The sequence below is a fragment of the Lepidochelys kempii genome, chromosome 6 (genome assembly GCF_965140265.1).
Source record: "Lepidochelys kempii isolate rLepKem1 chromosome 6, rLepKem1.hap2, whole genome shotgun sequence".
Classification (NCBI taxonomy): Eukaryota; Metazoa; Chordata; order Testudines; family Cheloniidae; genus Lepidochelys; species Lepidochelys kempii.
The window spans coordinates 20,141,621-20,161,579 of record NC_133261.1 but is presented as its reverse complement, the minus strand read 5'-3'; the positions used below and the strand labels follow the sequence as shown (position 1 = coordinate 20,161,579).

The 19,959-nt window shown below is 60.3% G+C and overlaps 1 protein-coding gene across 3 annotated transcripts in view; it reads right to left on the bottom strand.

Moving 5' to 3' along the window:
• B4GALNT4 (beta-1,4-N-acetyl-galactosaminyltransferase 4) overlaps positions 1-19,959 on the bottom strand; it is a 125,354-nt gene that overhangs the window by 40,715 nt on the left and 64,680 nt on the right. For all 3 annotated transcript variants that reach the window (XR_012159301.1, XM_073347009.1, XM_073347010.1), the window contains exons 2-3: positions 17,141-17,256; positions 4,307-4,417 (exon numbers count right to left, since the gene is read on the bottom strand). Coding sequence is in view for 2 of the 3 variants with exons in the window: in XM_073347009.1 (XP_073203110.1) it covers positions 4,307-4,417; positions 17,141-17,256 (227 nt within the window). In the remaining variant the exon portion in view is untranslated. The remainder of the gene's footprint in view (positions 1-4,306; positions 4,418-17,140; positions 17,257-19,959) is intronic.

The window sequence follows — 19,959 nt, the reverse complement described above, 5'->3', positions numbered from 1 at the left end:
TCTTTCCCCTCTGTCTTTGTATTTTTGGCCACCCCCCTCCTGTGAAGTGGGATGGCCGCCGTCTTGGCCAACCCATCAAGGACTCAACTGGGGACTCCCAGAGCTAAAAGTAGGAATCTGAGTGGCAGCTCCCCCCTGGGGCTGTACCAGACTCATCACCTAATGAATAGGCCCTGCAAAGCAGACACCAGAGAGTTCCTGTTTACACCCCCAGGCCCAGGCCGAGCACAGCAGAGGAGCGAGCGAAGCAGAGTTCCCAGCTCCTGGTGGGCCTCCCGTCAGAGGCCACCACTAGCATGTGCCAGACTGGCTGAAATCAGGCCCGTGCAGGGGGATCCCAGGCAGGGGTTCGAAAGGCCAGGATCCCTGGGCACTGGCCATGCTCAGGAGGGCAGGACACACAGGAAAGTGGCTGGGAAGCTGGGTGCCGTTATTCCCTTTCCAAAGGCTCTGAGGAGAACCCAGTCGTTCCCTAGGGTGGATGCTGGCAGGGAGCAGAGGAGAGATCTGGGGCTGGTGCTGCCCACCACCCTGCCCATCTCCCGCATGCCGTGGCCTGGAAAGGCCTGTGGGTGGCAGAGCTCCAGAGCTGTGACTGATGGACAAGGCCGATGGCGGGACGGCTCATGTCACCGGGGTGACTCTGAGGCAGAAGAGGGATCCCAGTGTCTGCTGTGGGTTTATTGAGATGGTCGGTCAAATCCCACAGCATCCCTTCATCCCCAACATGCTGCTATGGGGCACCCTCCCAGCTGGTGCCCCGGCCCCCACGTGCCAGCTGCCTGCAGTGACCGCCGCTCCACACGTGCCCTTGGACACTGGCCAGGCCCTGCAGCTGGGGAGGAAGGAGAGGGGGTGGGGCCAAGGGCAGCTGAAGAGGCAGGAAGGCAGGGACGCAGTGATAGGCTTGGAGCAGGCCTGTGGACTAAGACACTTCCCGGGGTGGCAGGGGCACAGGGGAGGGGAAGGGGGCAGCGTCTCTGGGGAGCAGTCCCAGCAGTCTCCAGTCACTCCGCACGGGCACACACTGCCCTGGCCATGCACAGCCCCAGCCCTGGGTGCCTCGGGAGGTCTCGGCGCCTGGCAGCACACTGAGACTGGGAATGGTGGGTGGGGAGACAGGGACCCCTGAGCCCTGCCCTGGAGATCAAAGGGAGCCAGCTAACCACGAGAGCCGGCACAGCCAAGGGCTCCCTACCCGCTCTCCGGTCCAGTCGGCTGTGCAATGCCCCCCTCCCCAAGGGCTTGCAGCTCTCCTCCCTGCTGCTGGCTTTCACGTCAGGGCTGCGGTCGGGGTCAAAGCAGCTAAGAATTGAGTGCCGGGTCCCCGTCTCCTAGAGCTGCCCCCACTTGCAATCACTAGAGAAGCCGAATCTCCAGGCTGTCTGTGCGGCGGGGACGCAGCGGGACAATGGACTCCAAGGTCCCGGCTCCCATTAACACAAGCGGTGTTATTAATGCCTCCCCTCCCGCTCAGGCATAGCCAGGGGGCTCGCTCACTGCACAGCCCCCCCTTGCCGGGGAAGCGTGACCACTATCTGCTCCACCATCATCTGCCGCGTCGATCACTGCCATGGCTCGCTGCCGCCACCAGCTCCCGCGCCTGTCCGCTCAGTGGCCTCAGAAGAGCACCAGCAGGGAAAAATTCCCTGCCAAGAGCCATGTCCGCTCTGCCAACCCCATCACGCCCTCCCACCAGCCGTGCCAACCCCGCCGTGCCCTGCCTCCTCTGCCAACCGCCATGCCTTGCCATCAGCCGTGCCAACCCCGCCGTGCCCTGCCTCCTCTGCCAACCGCCATGCCTTGCCATCAGCCGTGCCCACCCCGCCGTGCCCTGCCACCAGCCGTGCCAACCCCACCATGCCCTGCCACCAGCTGTGCCAACCCTGCCATGTCCTGCCTCCTCTGCCAACTCCCATGCCCTGCCACCAGCCGTGCCAACCCCGCCGTGCCCTGCCTCCTCTGCCAACCGCCATGCCTTGCCATCAGCCGTGCCAACCCCGCCGTGCCCTGCCTCCTCTGCCAACCGCCATGCCTTGCCATCAGCCGTGCCCACCCCGCCGTGCCCTGCCACCAGCCGTGCCAACCCACCATGCCCTGCCACCAGCTGTGCCAACCCTGCCATGTCCTGCCTCCTCTGCCAACTCCCATGCCCTGCCACCAGCCGTGCCAACCCCGCCGTGCCCTGCCTCCTCTGCCAACCGCCATGCCTTGCCATCAGCCGTGCCAACCCCGCCGTGCCCTGCCTCCTCTGCCAACCGCCATGCCCTGCCACCAGCTGTGCCCACCCCACCATGCCCTGCCACCAGCCGTGCCAACCCCACCATGCCCTCCCACCAGCCGTGCCAACCCCGCCGTGCCCTGCCTCCTCTGCCAACCGCCATGCCTTGCCATCAGCCGTGCCAACCCCGCCGTGCCCTGCCTCCTCTGCCAACCGCCATGCCTTGCCATCAGCCGTGCCCACCCCACCATGCCCTGCCACCAGCCGTGCCAACCCCACCATGCCCTGCCACCAGCTGTGCCAACCCTGCCATGTCCTGCCTCCTCTGCCAACTCCCATGCCCTGCCACCAGCCGTGCCAACCCCACCATGCCCTGCCACCAGCCGTGCCAACCCCACCATGCCCTGCCACCAGCCGTGCCCACCCTGCCATGTCCTGCCTCCTCTGCCAACCGCCATGCCCTGCCACCAGCCGTGCCAACCCCACCATGCCCTATCACCAGCCGTGCCCACCACCACAGCCTCCCAGCAGCTGTGCCAACTGCCCTGACCTGCCAATAGACACACCCCGCCAGCTCTAACAACCACATCTTGTGCCTTGTCCCTAGAACTCCACCAACCACGCCCTGCCAACAGCCATGCCATGCCTACTCTGCCATGGCCACATCCCACCTGCTGTGCCAACTCCCACACCCTGCCAGCAGCCACCCCCGCCAGCTGTAACAACCACACCACGTGCCACGCCCCTACAGCTTCACCAGCTATGCCCTGCCAAGAGCCTCGCCAGGTCCACTCTGCCCAGCGCCACATCGCACCAGCTCTGCCAACAACCATGATGCCCCAACAGCCACCCCACTACAGCGGTGCCGACCACGCTGGGCCTTCGATACCCGCTGAACTGCAGCTGTGGCACAGAAAGGGGCTTTTCGCCATGTGCCAACGAACAATAACCCCCAAAACGGGGAGCTCTCGCCGTCTGGGAACCATCCGGGGAGGTGTGCAGCATCAGGTGTGGGGACGCTTCCACACCCCAGGCAATGGCTGCCTTCGCTTGCAGGGCTGCCGTCCCAGAGGGTTTACTGCCCCTCACAGCCCTCGGGATCGGGTGGAACTAGAGCCTAGTCCACTTTGGCCCGTACGCCTTTGGGGTTATTGCCACGCTTGCGATCCAGGGCCAGTCCTCGATCGGGGTAGCCCGGCTGGATGGGGATCTGACCCACGATATCGGGGAGCAGCAGAGACCGGCAAGGTGAGAGCCACTCCCCTCTCAGTGGCGGATGCCAGCCACAGCACCCCACCAGGTCACAGCGTGCTGATCTGCAGCCCCGGTTGCTCTCTCCAAGTTCTAAGAGCTCCCAGCAGAGGCCTCGCCCCCCCCGCCCCCAGGGTGTCGCTACATCCACCAAACACATTGCAGGACGCGGGACTAACCTCCCGAGGCGTCTAATAGGCCATTGGATCTGGTCCTGGAGCTCTCAGCACCCCCACTTCCTGACCACACTGGGCTAACAAGCCCCTCCCAGCTACAGCCCCGGGTCTCTCAGAGATTCCCCTGCCCCAGGGGGGCAGAGGCAGCGGAGACGCCGCTGGCATACGGCATGAGCTCGTTAGGCAGAGAGATGCCTGGCACAGGTTTCAGGCCGCGCTGTGGAGCTCTGGCCCGAGGCCTGCTCTTACTCCAGCTCTGCTGGAGGGCAGCGCAAAGGGGGCCTGGGCCAAGCTGCCTGCTGGCGGCGTTTCCTACCCCGAGCCATGATGGATGAAGAACTCCACGGCTTCTGCTCTCCCCCAGCTGGGTGGCTGACGCGGTCACAACGCCGGCCTGCCAGGCCGGGAGCTCACATGGAGGGAGGCCTTGACCCCCATGGAAAACGAGAGCGGCCACCAGCTGTGCGCACCTTTCCATTAACCCAGCACTGCGCCGGCAGAATCAGTCAGAGGGGAAAAGCTGTTTGATGATCTCGCAAGTTCTCCTACGCCTGTCCCCCTGCCCCAGCGCTGTCTCCGCGGCTCCCGCGCATTCAGCGAGGACGGCTTCCCCCCGCCCCTCGCGACTTGCCCCAAAGACGTGCCCTGCCCAGCTCACCTGCTCATTCCACGGCAGAACACGCTTGGTCACGTTCAGCCTGGGGGGCCTCCCGGCTCCATCCACCCCTGGGCCTCTGGAGAGCCAGCCATCAAAGCCCTGCCCTTCGCCCTGCGGGGGAAACCGAGGACAAGGTGAGAGAGCAGCATCCCGGGGAGGGGCCAGGGCAAAAGGAGGAGGGAAAATGGGTGACACCGACACCTAACGCGCCAACAGGCTTTCCGATCACCCGGCCCAATTCTCCACGGGTGTCCAGGACCAGCGGCGCTGCCATCGGTGGAGTGGGACCACTTTCCCCCAGCAGAGCTTTTGGCCCAATGGAGCATTTCCCCGCCCGGAAACGCGGCCTCCTCCTGAGGCCGAAGGCCGCGCAGCTCAGTGCCCCACCGCCATGCCGCAGGACGGCTCAGGGCAGACGGTGAAGACGAATCCCACCTCCAGGGGGGAATTTCAGGCTGGTTAATTGGAACGACCTTAACGGGGCGGCTGGCAGGGCTGACTCATCTGCAAGAAGGGCCAGGGGATCTAAACATCTCTTGTGAGCGGCCAACACCCAGGCGACGGGGCCGGGGGCCCTGTGTGTGTGGGAGAGCAGAGAACTTTCCTGTCTAACCTAGAGATGGCCTCGGGCACCTCCCCAGCACCCCGAAACACGAACAACGGCACAGGACTGTTCTTGGGGATCATTTGTATTGCAGCAGCATGGAGAGGCCCAACTAAGGGATCCGGGCCCCACTGAGCAAGGTGCAATGTATCCCCAACAGAGACAGCCCCCACCCCACAGAGCTTACAGCCCAAGCATGAGACCAGAGACAAGCATGTAACTCGACAGGGTGATAACAGCAATGGTGATCGCTGTCACTTCCGGCTCAGCCAAGAGGAGGGAAGCAGACAGATTGAGCATGTTATGGTTACATGTATCCATTAAAGGAAAGGAAGCCAGAGGAGGGAGTTGTCCATGCTCTGTACTAGCCGGAGCCATCTCCCGGCATGTGGGTTCGTTCCTAGCGGCAGGGAAGTTGAGGGAGCAAAGGTAGCTACCCCTAGAGAGGGAGGAGCCGCCCAGGGATGGGAGACTGACTAAGAGCAAATGGTATGTGCTCAGCGAAACAGGGGATGGGCCAATGGGACCAGGCGCCGTGAGGCCTGCTAATTCAAAGTCCGGTGCCAATGACCATCCGAAGGCTGTGCCGGCAGAGGTGGATTTCAAAGCAGGGGCAGGTCAAAGCAGGCGGGCGGAGAAGAGGGCTGCATGGGGAAGATGAATGCAGACAGGGGTGCTCCCTGCTGCCCACTTTCCTGGCATGCGCAGGGATGAGGCAGAGGGAGGCAGGCGATAAACCAAGCCTGCCCCAATCCGCTTGTGCCATGCGCTCCTCATTACATGGAGACAAATTACCGTGGCGACTGGGGTACTCGAGAAGGAAACAAAGCGCCTCAGCCCATGATAAACGACTCCTTGTCAAGCTCCCTGTCTGGTGGAATTAATTCCCAGCCAGCTGCGCCCAGCGCGGGGAGGGAAGCAGGGACGGAGCCTGGAGCTGCAGACACTCCAGCGCGGCTGCCCAGCCAGCCCCGGAGCAGCGCTGTTTGGGTCCATGGCAGCTGGGGAAGGAATCTGGCTGGTGGCCTGCGTGGCCCAAGCTCGGGCGGCCCCAGGGGACACAGTGCAAATGCAACGTGCAGGCAGGAGGGCGGGGAGACGGGGCCCTATGGCCCTGGAAGATCTTCACAGGCTCTGGAAAGAAGAGGCTCCATTTGCGGTGTGCAGCAGTGGGGAGACTAGTACAGGGCGTCATGACAGGGGGTCCCAGCCCTGATTCACAGTAACCCACTGCGCAAACTCGGAAAACTCACTTAACCGCTCGGTGCCTTGGTTTCCCCATCTGTAAAAGGGGCAAAGCACAATCCCGACCCCTGCTATCCAGCACCGGGTGAGAGGCCCTCTGATGAGAGGTGCTCTCTTTGTGTCGCTATATCCCCTGGCGCAGCCTGATGCTGGCGGATAGCTGCTATTTGATAGGTCTCAGGATGGGCTCACAGTCTTTGCTGTCCGCGACCTTTCCCCAGACACTGCTCTGGATTCCATCCCCCTCTCCTGAGGCGATCCGTCTGCCAGCAGCAGCACCGGTGAGCTTGATCCAGACGCTGGGTGTGGAGGAAGAATAAAAGCGCAGGTCAACCCCAGCTAACCGCAGTTACTCTGAGCTGATCCCCATCCAATCCCAGCGTCTCCCGGCAGCCAGTGAAATAAGGGGTGGTCTTGTGCCTTGGAGGCCACAGGAAACTCGCGCAGGATGTGGGATAAGATGAATAGGCTCAGTGGGTGTGAGGGGGAAAAGCTCAGAAAAGTGGGGGGACAGGTTACTGGTTTATGAGAGCTACTCTCAAGACATTAAATGTGAAGGGGGCAAGCAGGCTGTGAGTGACTGCTCGAGTGCATTCCCTGGAAGCAGAGCCCGGGAGACACCAGCCTGGTCACTACCCACGTTCTGTAGTTCACTGGTGTAACGCTCGTGCAAGGGCATGAGCATGGGGCCATCAGGGCTCCACGTACAAACTCTAGTTGGCTTTGGCGAGTGGCGTGGGTCCTGCCCCGCAGCACCAGGGAGGAGAGAGCGTTTCCATCTGCTCCATGTCTCCCTTTTCTCCGGATACGTCACGTCAGTTTCACAGCACGGCAAGAAACAGACAAGGGCCGACAGAGCGTGGGATCCCAGGGCAGCAGGGGACAGAGCGCTGTGGCCTTCGGAAATGGATGCCCCCCCACCCCCCACCCCCGGGGCTGCTGGCGTTCGGGGCTGTAACAGGTAACGTACACCTGGGTCACAGAGACACAGATGCAGTCGTTGATGGAGCACACAAGCTGCTATTCACGAACTTGTCCTTGAGCAGCTTGGCTGACAGGGAGCTCAAACCCCGGGGCTGTCACTGGACTCCACTGAACATTTTTCCCAAGGCCAAAGGAGCACAAGGAGCCACCTGGACAAAAATACACAAGCCACCTGAGGCTTTTTGTGCACAGAGCTATTGATCTCCAGCTCGGGCGGTTGGCTACAGTCACTCCCTGTTCACAGAGAGTGACAACAATCCCTCATATACAGCCGCAGACCTGGAGAATCGGGAGTTGGTTCGTATATTGCAGACACCTCCAGTCTGTTTCGCTAGGGCGGGTCTAACAGTTATTTGTGACACCATCCCCACACCTGTGCCATAGCCAAGGCTGGCATCACGTTACTATAAAGGCACCGCTCCTCCGAGAGGCTGACCTCCAGGGCTGGGCTCAGCTGCTTCCAACCTCACCTGTTTTCCCTGCTGCCTTGTTCAAAACAATGGCTGGTTAGATTTTTGTTTTACTTTAAACAAACATGCAGACGCACCCCCCCCCCCAAAAAATCCCCCTTTCTCCTCACTAGAAGGGATTCCACTCAACAATTCCCTGTCAGGCAGAGAACCGGCTCTTCCACCGTCAAGGCGAACGCTTTGAAAAGCTGACAAACAGGCTGGTCTATTGGAAACTGAGAGGGGGCAGGTGATCAGAACAAGAACAAGAACGAGGAGCAATGGTCTCAAGTTGCAGTGGGGGAGGTCTAGGTTGGATATTAGGAAACATTATTTCACTAGGGGGAGGGTGAAGCACTGGAATGGGTTACCTAGGGAGGTGGTGGTATCTCCATCCTTTGAGGTCTTTAAGGCCCAGCTTGACAAAGCCCTGGCTGGGATGATTTAGTTGGGGTTGGTCCTGCTTTGAGCAGGGGGTTGGACTAGATGACCTCCTGAGGTCTCCTCCAACCCTGAGATTCTAGGATTCTATGATCAGCATACTCTGGCTGACACCAATTCCAGCCAAAGAGATAGACAGGGGCTCTGATGTAACATCCTGGGCTAACTGGGGGGCTGGGAATCCCAGATGGGAATGTCTCTTTGCCAATCACCAAGTGAGGTGGGGGTCTTTGCTGGCTGGTGAGAGCAGCTGCCTGTGGGCGAAGGGTTAATAAGTAGCTAGTCTGTGCAGCCAGGAGAAGCAAGCGGGGAAACTATTCCCTGTGTAAACGTTAAGGCAGCTGGAGAAGGGGATGTGATTATTATTGATAGTTTCTCTGGCACCCGGAGTGTGAGGTGCTTGCTGGAGCTGGGCAGAGGCACAGATCTGTTTTATTCCCCTAGGGCAGCTGACGTGGATTTGCTGGCCAGCGTTACCCATAGGGCCCTGTACCCAGTGCCCTGCAATGGGGAGCTCAGCCCCCTCTGCCACAGCTACCCCCATTAAAGAGCCTCAGTGGCAATGAGAAGGTTTGAGTCATCATTACCGCAGCGGAGGGTTCGCGCTGCACCAGCCCAGGGCGCCTCACCGACTCTCCCTGACTGGGGGCCCAGCCTTATGAAGCCGGCAGGGAGCTGGTTTTGGGGACATTCCACATTCCCACCCCGGTTCTCCCTTTCCGCTCTGTCTAAGCACTGATTTGCTCGATGAGCGTCTGGCTCTGAGGTGGGACTTATCGATCGGGCTCTGGCTAATTGATAGTGGGCAGTAAGTGGTATCGGTAATCCATCCATTCACCATTTCCACTCGCTGGCTGCTCAGCTGCGATCCCATCACAACCAACATTCACCTTGGTGCGTCATTGCTGTCCCAGGCCCCAGGGCTGCTCCCCACACCAGCCATTCCCAGCATCACGGCTTGGCTTGTATTTATTTCTTGGCCTCCCTACGCTCCCTCGGAGGCTGGGCTCTCATTAGCCTCATTCTCCATATGAGGCAACTAGGGCCCAAAGAGGCCAAGTGACTTGCCCAAGGTCACACAGGAAGCACGTGGCAGAGCCAGAAATTGAACCCTGATCTCCTGACTCCCACTCCAGTGCCTTAATAACAAGCCCACCCTTCTTCCCCCCGGCTGGCATTGCCAGTGAATGCCCCACTGGGCTCAGCAAAGGCAGAGATACAGTCTGCCCAGAACTCGGGGCGGGAGGAAGTTGCCAGCTCCTGATGCTGTATGAGGAGCTGCTTGCAGAGAGAAGGGGCAGGAAGTCTGAATGGTTGCTCCTGCTTGACAAGCCAGGGTCTCTCTCAAGGAGACTCCCCTTTCCTTGGCACGTAAGGTCCCTGGGCCCTGCCTGTGATGCTGTTAGCCCTGCAGTGAACACAGCTGGTGGGGGAGTCCACTGGGACTGGAGATCTCGCCTGATACGGCTCACGCTGCCCCCGTACCGGGGGTGACGCAACAGTGCTTCTGGGGGGGGGGGGCCTCTGTTATCCCCAAGGGACTGGTCCCCAGTGCTGGGAACAAAAGAAGCCCAGCCCACCCTCCATTGCCACGGAGAACTTGGCAGAGCAGAGCCAGGGCACCCAGTGGCTGGAGCAGAAGGGAGGCGCGGGGGTGACATTTGCCCACTGGCTGAAACAGGGCACGCCCCCCGCCCAGTCACCCCTGCGGTAAGTCACTGGGCTATGGAACAGGCCACCCGGAGGCGGGATTCCTTTCTGGTTCTCCTCTTCCTTTTAAAGGGATCGGGCTAATTCAATTGCAGGTGTGTGTCTCACAATTTAGAGGGACTAGGCTGGCGCTCGCCTTCACGCCACAACTCGGGATTGATTCAATTGTGCCGATCAGCATGGACAGTGCAGTAATTCCTATGCCTCTCTCTGGGCCCGCCACACTGCGCCAGCAGTCTGTTATTAACCAGGACAGCTTGTCCTGGGGGTGTCACCCCACTTCTCTTCCAAGAGGGGCCCCCTGCAGCATCTCGCTCAGCCCTTTAAGCACTGGGCCATGCACGGCTTTTACTGCAAGCTGATCTCTCAAGAGGTATTCATTTCAGAAGAGCTGGGAGCTCCCCCTTTCACCACAGCTTCTTCCAGCACCGAGCCTCCAGCGGTAGGACCTCGTCAAGGTACACCCAGCCAAGCAGGGCCCACAGAGCCCTGCTGGCCAAGCGGAGCAGCATCTGGTAGAGCTTTCTGAACGGGTGCTTGTCATTTACCATGCCCTGTTGGTACACGGCACTGCCCTCCAGTGCTCAGAAGCAGACCCGCTCCTGTGGGGGCAATTCTCTTGCTCTCTCATGGCGGACGGGAGTGCCATTGCCGTGAGTGTGCAGGAGAGTGGACAAAACGTCCCACACATTTCTTTGTTTCCATTTGCTCCTTGAAGTTTTCCATCTGCTGCCAGCGGAGGGAGATTCATCGGGTCTCTCTGAGCGGGGGACCAGAGTTCAACTCATGGGCCTGGGGCTTGGGCTGGAGTCCAGCTTGCAACTGGGACATCTGCAGACGAGACCCCTTGTGGATCAGTTGTGCTCCCACCCTCCCCAGCTGGAGACAGAGGTGGCAGGTGCATACATATGGCACCTGCATGCCTGGCCATTTCCTGTGCACCATTTCCGACAGGCAGATCCTGCAGCATCTCCAAAGGCACCTTGCAAAAATTAAAGCCCCATCCATGGTAACCGCAGGAGAGACAGAGCCACTGAAGGGACATCGCCCACAGAAACCTCTCTGGCACCAAACCTTCTGCCCGGTGCACGTTCAGTGAGCTGCACTGCGAAAAGAGACCTGAAGGTTTGCTATGGACTGGGGACTCTCTTCTGCATGGATGGACCCCAGGGGTGGGTGAATCCAGCAGCCAGACTGCTTCCCACGCAGGAGATTGCTGAAGTGAAGGCGGAGAGCGGGGCAGGTTTTTGAAGCCGGTTTTGTTCATATTACCCACTCCCGTCTGGCTCTGCAGTGATTTAGAAGCAAGCAGTGGAGCAGGGGATCCAAAGGCAGTGTGGCTCAGGGGATCAGAGACACTGGGCCTTGGAGGGAACTAATGATGGGAGAAGGGGAGGTCTAAAATGCTCTGAACCCTTCCCCTTGGATACCAGTGGTTTCTTCTTTCATCCTCTCTAGGGCCTATTAATCGCCTCCCACTTGGCATTCTCGGGGGCTTTTGGAAGACTCTGGCAGCTGGTCATTGTCCCCCGAGCCTTTGGAACACAGATTAATAGATTCCAAGGCCAGAAAGGCCCACTGCGATCATCTGGGCTGAGCTCCTGTGGGTCACAGACCAATGCACTGCCCCGAAATAATTCCTAGAGCAGAGCTTTCAGGATAACCTCCAACCTGGACTTTAAAATGGCCAGTGCTGGAGAATCCACCACAAGCCTCTGTAAATTGTTCCAGGGGCTAATTACCCTCGCTGGTAAAAATGGGTGCCTTATTGCCAGTCTGAATTGTCTAGCTTTGGCTCCCAGCCGAGCCACAGCCCCTCGTAATGATGGCCCGGGGGGAAGTCTGTCTAGACTTATGCCCCCAGTGGCCCTTCAGTTGCTGATGCTGGCCCCTGGCAGGCTCCATGCTGTGGGTTTGATTTAATTACCTGGGCACCTGCGGTTCTAAGATGGCAAAGAAAAATGGACGGGACAGAAAAAATAGCATCCCACTCTTGAGTGCGACAGGGAAGACGAAAGCTCCAATGACCCCCTCTCCAGAGCTCGCCCTGCTCCTGACACAACCCACCTTGGGGGAGACTAGGAACACTCGGGCCATCCACGGGCAGCACAAACATGGGCATGGAGGGGGAGAAGTGACTTGCCCAAGGTCACTGAGCGAGTCCCTGGCTGCATCCATCTGACAACCTGCATCTCCCAGCTCCCAGTCCTGCATGCCAGGTCCTAGCCCATGCTGGGTGTCCTGCCCTGTTTACAGAGATACACCCACACAGGTGCCGGGCATTTCACAGCTGGGGATGTGAGGCGTGGCGGTGGTGCCCTGGCACAGGGACTCAGACGCAGGAAGTTAGCGAGAGCAGGGACATGAGGGAAGTAGGGAGGAGGAGAAAAGATGGAGAGAGGGGAGGAAAAGGAAGTAGTGTGTGGGGGGCTCCTAGTCTTTTAATCTGTGTCTATGCAGTGCCTGGCACAGCCGGACCCTGATCTTGATCGGGGCCTCCATGTGCTACTGGAATTGACAATGCTGAGCTATTCATTATTTGTAGGCAAGCCAAGAGCCCAGGCTGCCCTGGGAGCCCCATCACACCAGGCCCCGTACACAGCACAGTAAGGGCCAGACAGACACTACAAACCATCCCCGTTTTACAGATGGGGAACCGAGGCACAGGGACACTCAGGGAGTCTGTGGCAGAGGTGGGAGTCGAACCCAGACCTCCCAAGGCCAGCCTTCCTCTCCAGCCCCGGCTTCTCCAGAGACCCCTGCTGCTGGGGGACAGTGAGCAAAGGTTCCCTGAGCGCATCGGGCCGCAGAGGCTGAAGGGACCAAGCAAGAGGGCAGCCCCTGGAGACTCCAGGGAGGGCCACTGCTGTGGCCAGCTGGGAAGGTAACAAGTGCATCACACGCCGGAGCGGAGACAGATAAATGCTGTAAACAAAGAGGAGCCCATTAGGAGGCGTGGCACTACAGAAGTAATTAGCAAACTTTGTCTGAACGAACTAATTAAAGCCCCAGAGGAGGGGAACAATGCCCTCTGAAAACGTGATTAGACAGGCGGCATAATTAGGCTTTGATTGTTTGAAAGGAAGAATTCCTTCCACTCCCTTGGAAAGTTTAGCCCGAATTCTGGAGCAGCCTTTGGAAGATGTGCTGCTGCGGGTGGGGGACGGGGGGGTCTGAAGGTGTCAGCGCAGGGCGGCGGAGGGGGCAGCTGGTACGAGCGCCGTCCAAGTCCCTCCCACGCGCTGGTTCCAAAACTCGGTGGCACTTCCGTGCCGACTTCTGGAGGATTCGCTGGGGTCCCCGGGGATGGTGAGAGCTCCCCGGTGCCACAAGATCGTTGCCCCCCGCCCCGTGGCGCAGGCCCTGCGGGAGGGAGGGAGATGATGGGTGGGATCCGGCCACGTGGCGCTGGACTGATACACACCAAAGGGGGGAAGCCGCATCGACTGCGGCCCACATTGAACAAGCCTATTTCTTGCCATCTCATGGCTGCCTAGCGTGCAGCTGGCTCTCATTAGCAGCACACGCTCGGGAAACCCAAATAAATGGCTCTCTCCACTCCGGGGCGGCTGAGCTGTAGCAGATAAAAGCTTCTCTGTCCCCTGCCACAGCGGGGCTGCGATGGCGCCGTGCCATGGCTAGGGAGAGCGAGGGGCTCTGCTGGAGGAGGGGCTGGGCACTGCCTTGCCCTAGCTATAAGGAGCTGCCTGTGGACGGCAGCCTCTGTAATTAACACACCGCCGAGTTTCAACCGCTCTGGGCTCCAGTTTTCCATCTCTGGGTGTTTTTAGCCCGATTGGTTTGCTTTGGGTCCAGGGAGCTATTTCAGCCATGGCTGTTTGTCTTTCCAACCAGTGAAATTTCCCCCTCCCTGCCCTGACAGAGGCAGCAATTCACAGCCTGGCTCCCCTGAGCTGGCAGCTGCTGGCGGGACAACTCTCCTGTTTGCTTACAGTGCTGGCGGGAAGACGGGGCGTGTTATGTTCAGGGCTCTGTGAGATGCCCCTCCCGGCCTTGCTCAGGGGGCCACCACCACTGAATTGATGGGATGATGGAGAACAGGCAATGGGGCTTTGCTTTGAGGCAGCCCCGCCCCACCCTGGCTGGCAGGGAGAGTTGCACCCCCCACATCCCCACCTGCCTCCCACAGGTCAGTAGGGCCTGCAAAGCAGTTTGAGACGGTCAGGTGACAGGGCAGGAGACGCTCAGGGTTTCTGCTCAGGAACACCCTGCGGGGGCACCCTACGACTGTGCCGATTCCGCGCTGGAGACTGGGTAGCGCTGTCTGATGGGCCGCAGCACTGGCAACCTTTGCAGCCAAAACCGGGGTCCTGTCTCTGCACCCAGCTCAGGAGCGATTTCAGTTCCCTTGGTAACCCCTGCAGGAGCCTGCCACCTGATTTTCAGCCAACCCTCCTTGTTCTCACACAGCCAGGGAGGACGTGCACCAAGAGATCACCCTCTGGCTGCCTCGGCTCAGCAGAGAGAGCTGGGGCAGGAAGGGGCCCATGCACAGCACCCAATCTATGCTCTGTAGTTCAATGCGTGGGGCTGGGGAAGGGCAGCACCACACAGATCCCCATGCCAGAGGCTGCAGCGTGGCGTGTAGAGAACCTGGCTGCACTGGGGGAGGCAAGCAGACGGGGGCGAGAAGCAGCCGCCCAGGACCACTGGCTGGGTCCCGCTTAACAGCCACCTGTGCTCCAGTGACGTCCCCGAGATGAGACGGGGGCCAAAGCCACAGAGAAGCTAAGTGTTCAGCTCTGGCCTCTCTCCATCCCCCCAGGGAAGAAGAGCCATTAGTGCCCCAGGGGTGCTCCCCCCGCCAGCAAGCATGGGACAGAGAAGGGCACCGAAGCTGCTTCCATGGCCTGAGACCACGCGATGCCCGCACCTTGTCCAGTGCCGTCAGGGCTGGTCCTTCCTCTCCGAACAGCACAGAAGGGGAACAGATGCAGGCAGAGCCTCAGAGGGAAGGGGAGGGATCAGGCAGGAGGTGAGGGAGACAGCAGGGCTGGTCAGGGTGCAAAAGATGAGAGGAAATAGCTGGGATAGACCACGCCAAGCAGGCTTTCCTGCTGCCCCAACCCTAGAACACAAAGGGGGGTGCGATCCAGCGGAGGCGACACATGAAATGTGGCTAAAAGGAAATATCTCTGTTGTGCCATGATAAGAAACCTGTGGGACTCCCTGCAGCAGGGCAAGGCTGATGGCTTGGAAACCATGTAGGAACATCTGACAGAGGTTTACTTTGTCTAGTGGATACAGCAGGGAACTGGGTGTCCGGACACCTGAGTTCTACTCCTGTTCCCTGGTTGACCCGCAAGTCGTGCCGATCTCTCACTGTCTCCACTTCTCTGGGTGTGTCAGAGAGGATGCTACAGACCCACTTTAATCAGATGCTTTGGTAGCCTCACGTCAAGGGTGTGCAAAGGGCAGAAGAGCAGGCTGGACGTTTGCACCAGTATCAGCATTTCAAGAGCTCTCAATCCTCATGCTTCAGGGCAGCAGCTTGGCCAGGAAGAAATGGCCCCGGCCTGAATTGTCCAGATTAGCTGCATTCTGGAGGGAGATGGAGTTGGCTCTGATATCTAAACCCCCTGGAAGTGGCCTTGGCTGTAGACGGTCCATTGCTCTGCCCTGTACAGAGTCTGCAGTTAGCTAGGGCCAGCACAGGGCTCCATTAACCCAGGTCTCTGCGTGTGGCATGCCAGTCTTTCCACACCCTGTGCTAATTGCAGGCACATGATTGCCATGCCAGTGCCGTGGCTGCCAATGCCTCAGGAAAGGGGCAGCGATCGGTCAACGTCACGGTTATCGCAATGAGGGGAAATGAAGCATCACTGTCAGGCAGTGAAATGTGAGCTTTCCTTCCGCTGGGCTCCCACGCTGCCAAGCCTGGCTCGGAGCCTGCCCGAGCCCCAATGGCACTGTCCTGGAGGAGCAAGCCAGCCCCAACGTGCTCCTTGCGCTGCCCTGGGCGAGGGGCGCTGCATGGCGCAGGGCAGGCCCCGGGAAGGGCTAGTACAGCAGCAGCGCCCAGGTACCCTCCAGCCCCAGAGGCCCACAGCCAGATCCCCCGGCCCTGACAGCCCTGGAGGCGGCAGGAGTGCAGGGCTTGGGCTGGGGAGCTCTCACAGCCCTCGACCAACACTCCTGTCCCCTGGGGGCAGGAAACACCCTGCATGGGCGACTGCCGCGGCTGCCCCCACACACAGGCTCTCGTCGCTGAGGTCGAGTGGGACAATCCCAGCCCTGCCCTTAACCCCCTTCTCAGTGCCCCGTGCTGGGAAGTTCGCCCCACCCTGGGGACGGTGAGAGGGGAAGGCCCCAGCAGGTTTCTCTCTCCGTCCCTTGCGTCGCATCCTGAACCCGAGAGGGGTGCGGCCCAGGGGCCCCTTCCCAGGGCAGGCTTCTCTGGCCCTTGGGGAGGCAGGCGGCCAACTCAGCTGCAGCAAGAGCATCCATTTCGGGTTTCGGATGACCCCGCCCGCGGCAGGCTTCCAGGGAGAGGGGAGCAGCAGGGGCGGCACATCAAAGCCGCCATGGCAGCCACCGCGCTAAGCACATCGCAATCTACAGAGCGGCAGGTGCAGCCCGGGGCTTGAAACACCCCCTCCCCCTTCAGTAACGTCAGGAGCAGCTCACTGTGCTCAGACAACAGCCGGGCTCTTGGCCCCGGAGATTCCAGCCACGTCCAGTTCAACCACCCCCAGCCCCGGGCTCCATCCGATGGGCCGGCCCCCACGACCTTCCAACAGGGCAAGGCCACCTGGAGACCCAACCCCACTGCCACAGCCCCCTCCCTGCTCCCCACCTCGTGTTATCTCCCAGGGCAGGCTGAGCGGTGCCCTACCCCTACTCTGTGCTTCCCAACAGGGCGATGCCAAGCAGGGGCTGCCCCACACCTCCTGCCATGTGCTTGCCAAGAGGGCTCCTCATCGGGACCCCCGGACAGCACAGTGAGCATTCCGACCCAGGGATCCCGTCAGAGATCCCCACACACATCGCCAGGGGGATGGATCCATAGGAACCAACACACACATGCCTACGTGGCTTCCAACAGCACAATCCCCTAAGGACTCCTGTTTTTACTTCCTACCGGGGCCATCCTATGCCCCCCCACTATGGGTTTCCCACCAGAGCTATCCCCCTTCTCTTCACAGGACCCCTGCCTCCCTCAGGGCACCCTCTGTGTCCGGGCAGCATCAATGGGGAGACCCCTTTGCCAGCCCAGCTCCAGGGGCACCAGGAACCCATGCAGGGCGATCCCAAGGTGCATCGGCCCCCTCCCCCAGCACGCACACGGCTACAGCCCCTAGGCGCCTCCAGCCCAGAACTGGAGCCACTAGGAGCTCATTTCCCATTTAACAGAGAGAAGACAGGCCAGCCTGTGATTACCATCTGCTCATCCTCCCGGCTCTCGCTGGAGTCTTCGGCCTTTCTCTGCTGAACCGCTGCCCGGGCCCCGGCCACACGCCTGCCAGCGTCTGTCACCTCACCCAGCCTCTCACCATCTGCAAACAACAAACAGACGCAGCGGGGCACATGAGACTACAGCGCCCTGGCCGGCAAGCCAGCACCCACCCACCGCGGCCCTGGGGAGATGGGAAGGGGACTCTGCCCCCCGGCGCAGTGCCAAGGAGCACCCAGGTCTGAGCTACCAGCACCACCACCTGTGTCTGTCGTGGGCTCAGTCCACAGCCCCGTCCATAGCCAGGGCCAGTCTGTTCCTTCTGCAGCGGCCACCTTCCTCCCAGCACCACAGAAAAGCCCTGGCTGACATTTTCAGACTTGGGTGCTGCACGGAGGACGCCCAAATCAACGACCTGATTCTCAGAGGCACTAGCACCCGGGGGTCCCGCTGGCCGCAGGGGCCCATGGGAGGGTTAACTTTAGGCACCCAAGTTTGAAAAGCAGAGCCTAAATCTCTAGTGGCAACAGAGCTACACCCTGGCTCAGCCCTGACCAGGAAACCCAGTCACTGACGGGGACCCGGGGGGAGAGGAAGACATGCGGTGGTGTGTATCTGGCAGGCACCAGGATGCCGGGTGGGACACTCTCCCAAACCAGAGCCTAACAGGGCAGGGACCATCCTTCCATTGTGGGTCTATACAGCGCCTTGCACAACAGGGTTCTGGCCCAGGCCTGGGGCACTCCTAGGGGCTCCTGCAATAGAAACAGCTAGATCCCATTTCACCCCCCGTGGTGCTCTGCTCCTTGTACCCCCAGGGGGTAGGGCCTGGCATAGGCGATTGTCAAACAGCTAAGAGAATCCAAGGCTGCCAGTTAGGAGTGGGGGTCTGAAGGAACTGGAGAGTCCTTAGGATAAAAGGGAAGGTCCTCTCATGGATCGGTAACCAGTTAAAAGATAGGAAACAAGGGTAGGAATCGATGGTCAGTTTTCAGAATGGAGAGAGGTAAATAGTGGTGTCCCCCAGGGGTCTGTCCTGGGACCAGGACACCGAATGATCTGGAAAAGGGGGTAAGCAACGAGGTGGCAAAATGTGCAGCTGATACAAATGACTCAAGATAGTGAAGTCCAAAGCAGACTGCAGAGAGTTACAAAGGGATCTCACTAAACTGGGTGACTGGGCAACAACATGGCAGATGAAATTCAGTGTTGAGCAATGTGAAGTAATGGAAAACATACTCCCCACTCTACACCAACTGATCGGATCTACCTTAGCTGTGGATCTCTCCTCACGGGGAAGCTGTTCCAGACCCCTCAGCATTTCTGTTGCCCTTCTCTATACCTTGAACAATTCCAGTATAGCTCTTTGGAGCTGAGGAGACCAGAACCGCACGCAGGAGAGTTACGCAGCTCACGCCCTCTCTGAGCACCCAGGAGCACCAGTAAGAACGCTGCACAGTGGGACCCTGCACCAGGATCTATTGCCACAGCCAGTGGTGCCCCTTCACCATCCACCAGCAGCCTCCCGAGACACTCTCCCCCGCCCGCTCGGCAAGATGCACCGGCACCAGAGACGCCCCCCAGCACCCATCCACCCCAGCTCCCCTGTGTGACTGGCTGATAAAATCAAATGACACGTACCTGGGTGCCCAGAGGGAGCCCATGAGGGGGCACTAGCTAGAACCAGAGGCAGCTGAGGGAAGTGCTAGGACACGCTCAGGGCTGCTTCATCCATGACCTGCAGCTTCACCTGGGTGCTCAACTCAGCTCTGCCCATGAACCCCAGTGCTGACATGCAGCCCCCTGGTATCCCAGCCCCGGGCCCCACCCAGCTCTGCCCATGAACCCCAGTGCTGACCTGCAGGCCCCCCACCCCCCGGTTATCCCAGCCCCGGGCCCCACCCAGCTCTGCCCATGAACCCCAGTGCTGACCTGCAGTGCCCCCACCATCAGCTATCCCAGCCCCGGACCCCACCCAGCTCTGCCCATGCACCCCAGCTGTAGCCTGCTCCCTCCCCACCACACAGCTTTGCCAGTGGCCCCCAAAGTGCCCCCAGGCTCCCCTGCTATTTCAGTGGTGGCCTCTCCTGAACGCAAGCTGCCAATTAAGTTAAATGGGACCAGGACACACGTCAGGCAGGGCCAGGCCAGGACGTGGTCTTGGGGCCCTGGGAACTTTTGCCAAGTTCTGAGATTATTTTTGGTGCACAGCTGCTGCGTCCCGGCTGCTCTCTGCAGATGAGGTCTGAGCTCAGTGGCCACCACAAATGCCTCCTCAGACCACCAGCCGTGCTTGGGCCACCAGCTTAACCCAGCTGCCTTGGGCTCTCTCAGCCTTTGGGCTGGGCACACGGGGGGACACCAAGAGAAGCAGAATCTGGGACAGGTGGCAATACCCAGGCCCCACTGAATAGCTTTCAATGCCCCGCCCAGAGCAGCTGCTGTCACCTGCTGGCCCTGCCACAGCCTTGGAGGGGGAGCCCCCGGCACCTGGGACATCCTGCCTCACAGCAGACACTGCTGGGGGAGTATCAGGGCCAGGTGATGGCACAGAGCATGCAGCCAGGGCAGGGCTAGAGCAGCTGACGGAGAGAGGGGGCCTCCCCAGAGCCCAGGCAGTGTGGGGCAGAGGGCATGTGTCTCTGGGGGCTGAGCACTCGCCTGGAGAGGGGCTGCAGGGGAAGGGGTTGCCCTGGTCCCGGGAGGCATGTGCCATGCAGACAGAGGGGCTGGCCCTGGCACTGGGGGGGAGGAGGCAGGGGAGCAGAGGGCACTGCTCTTTGGCCAGGGCTCCTTCACCACATCT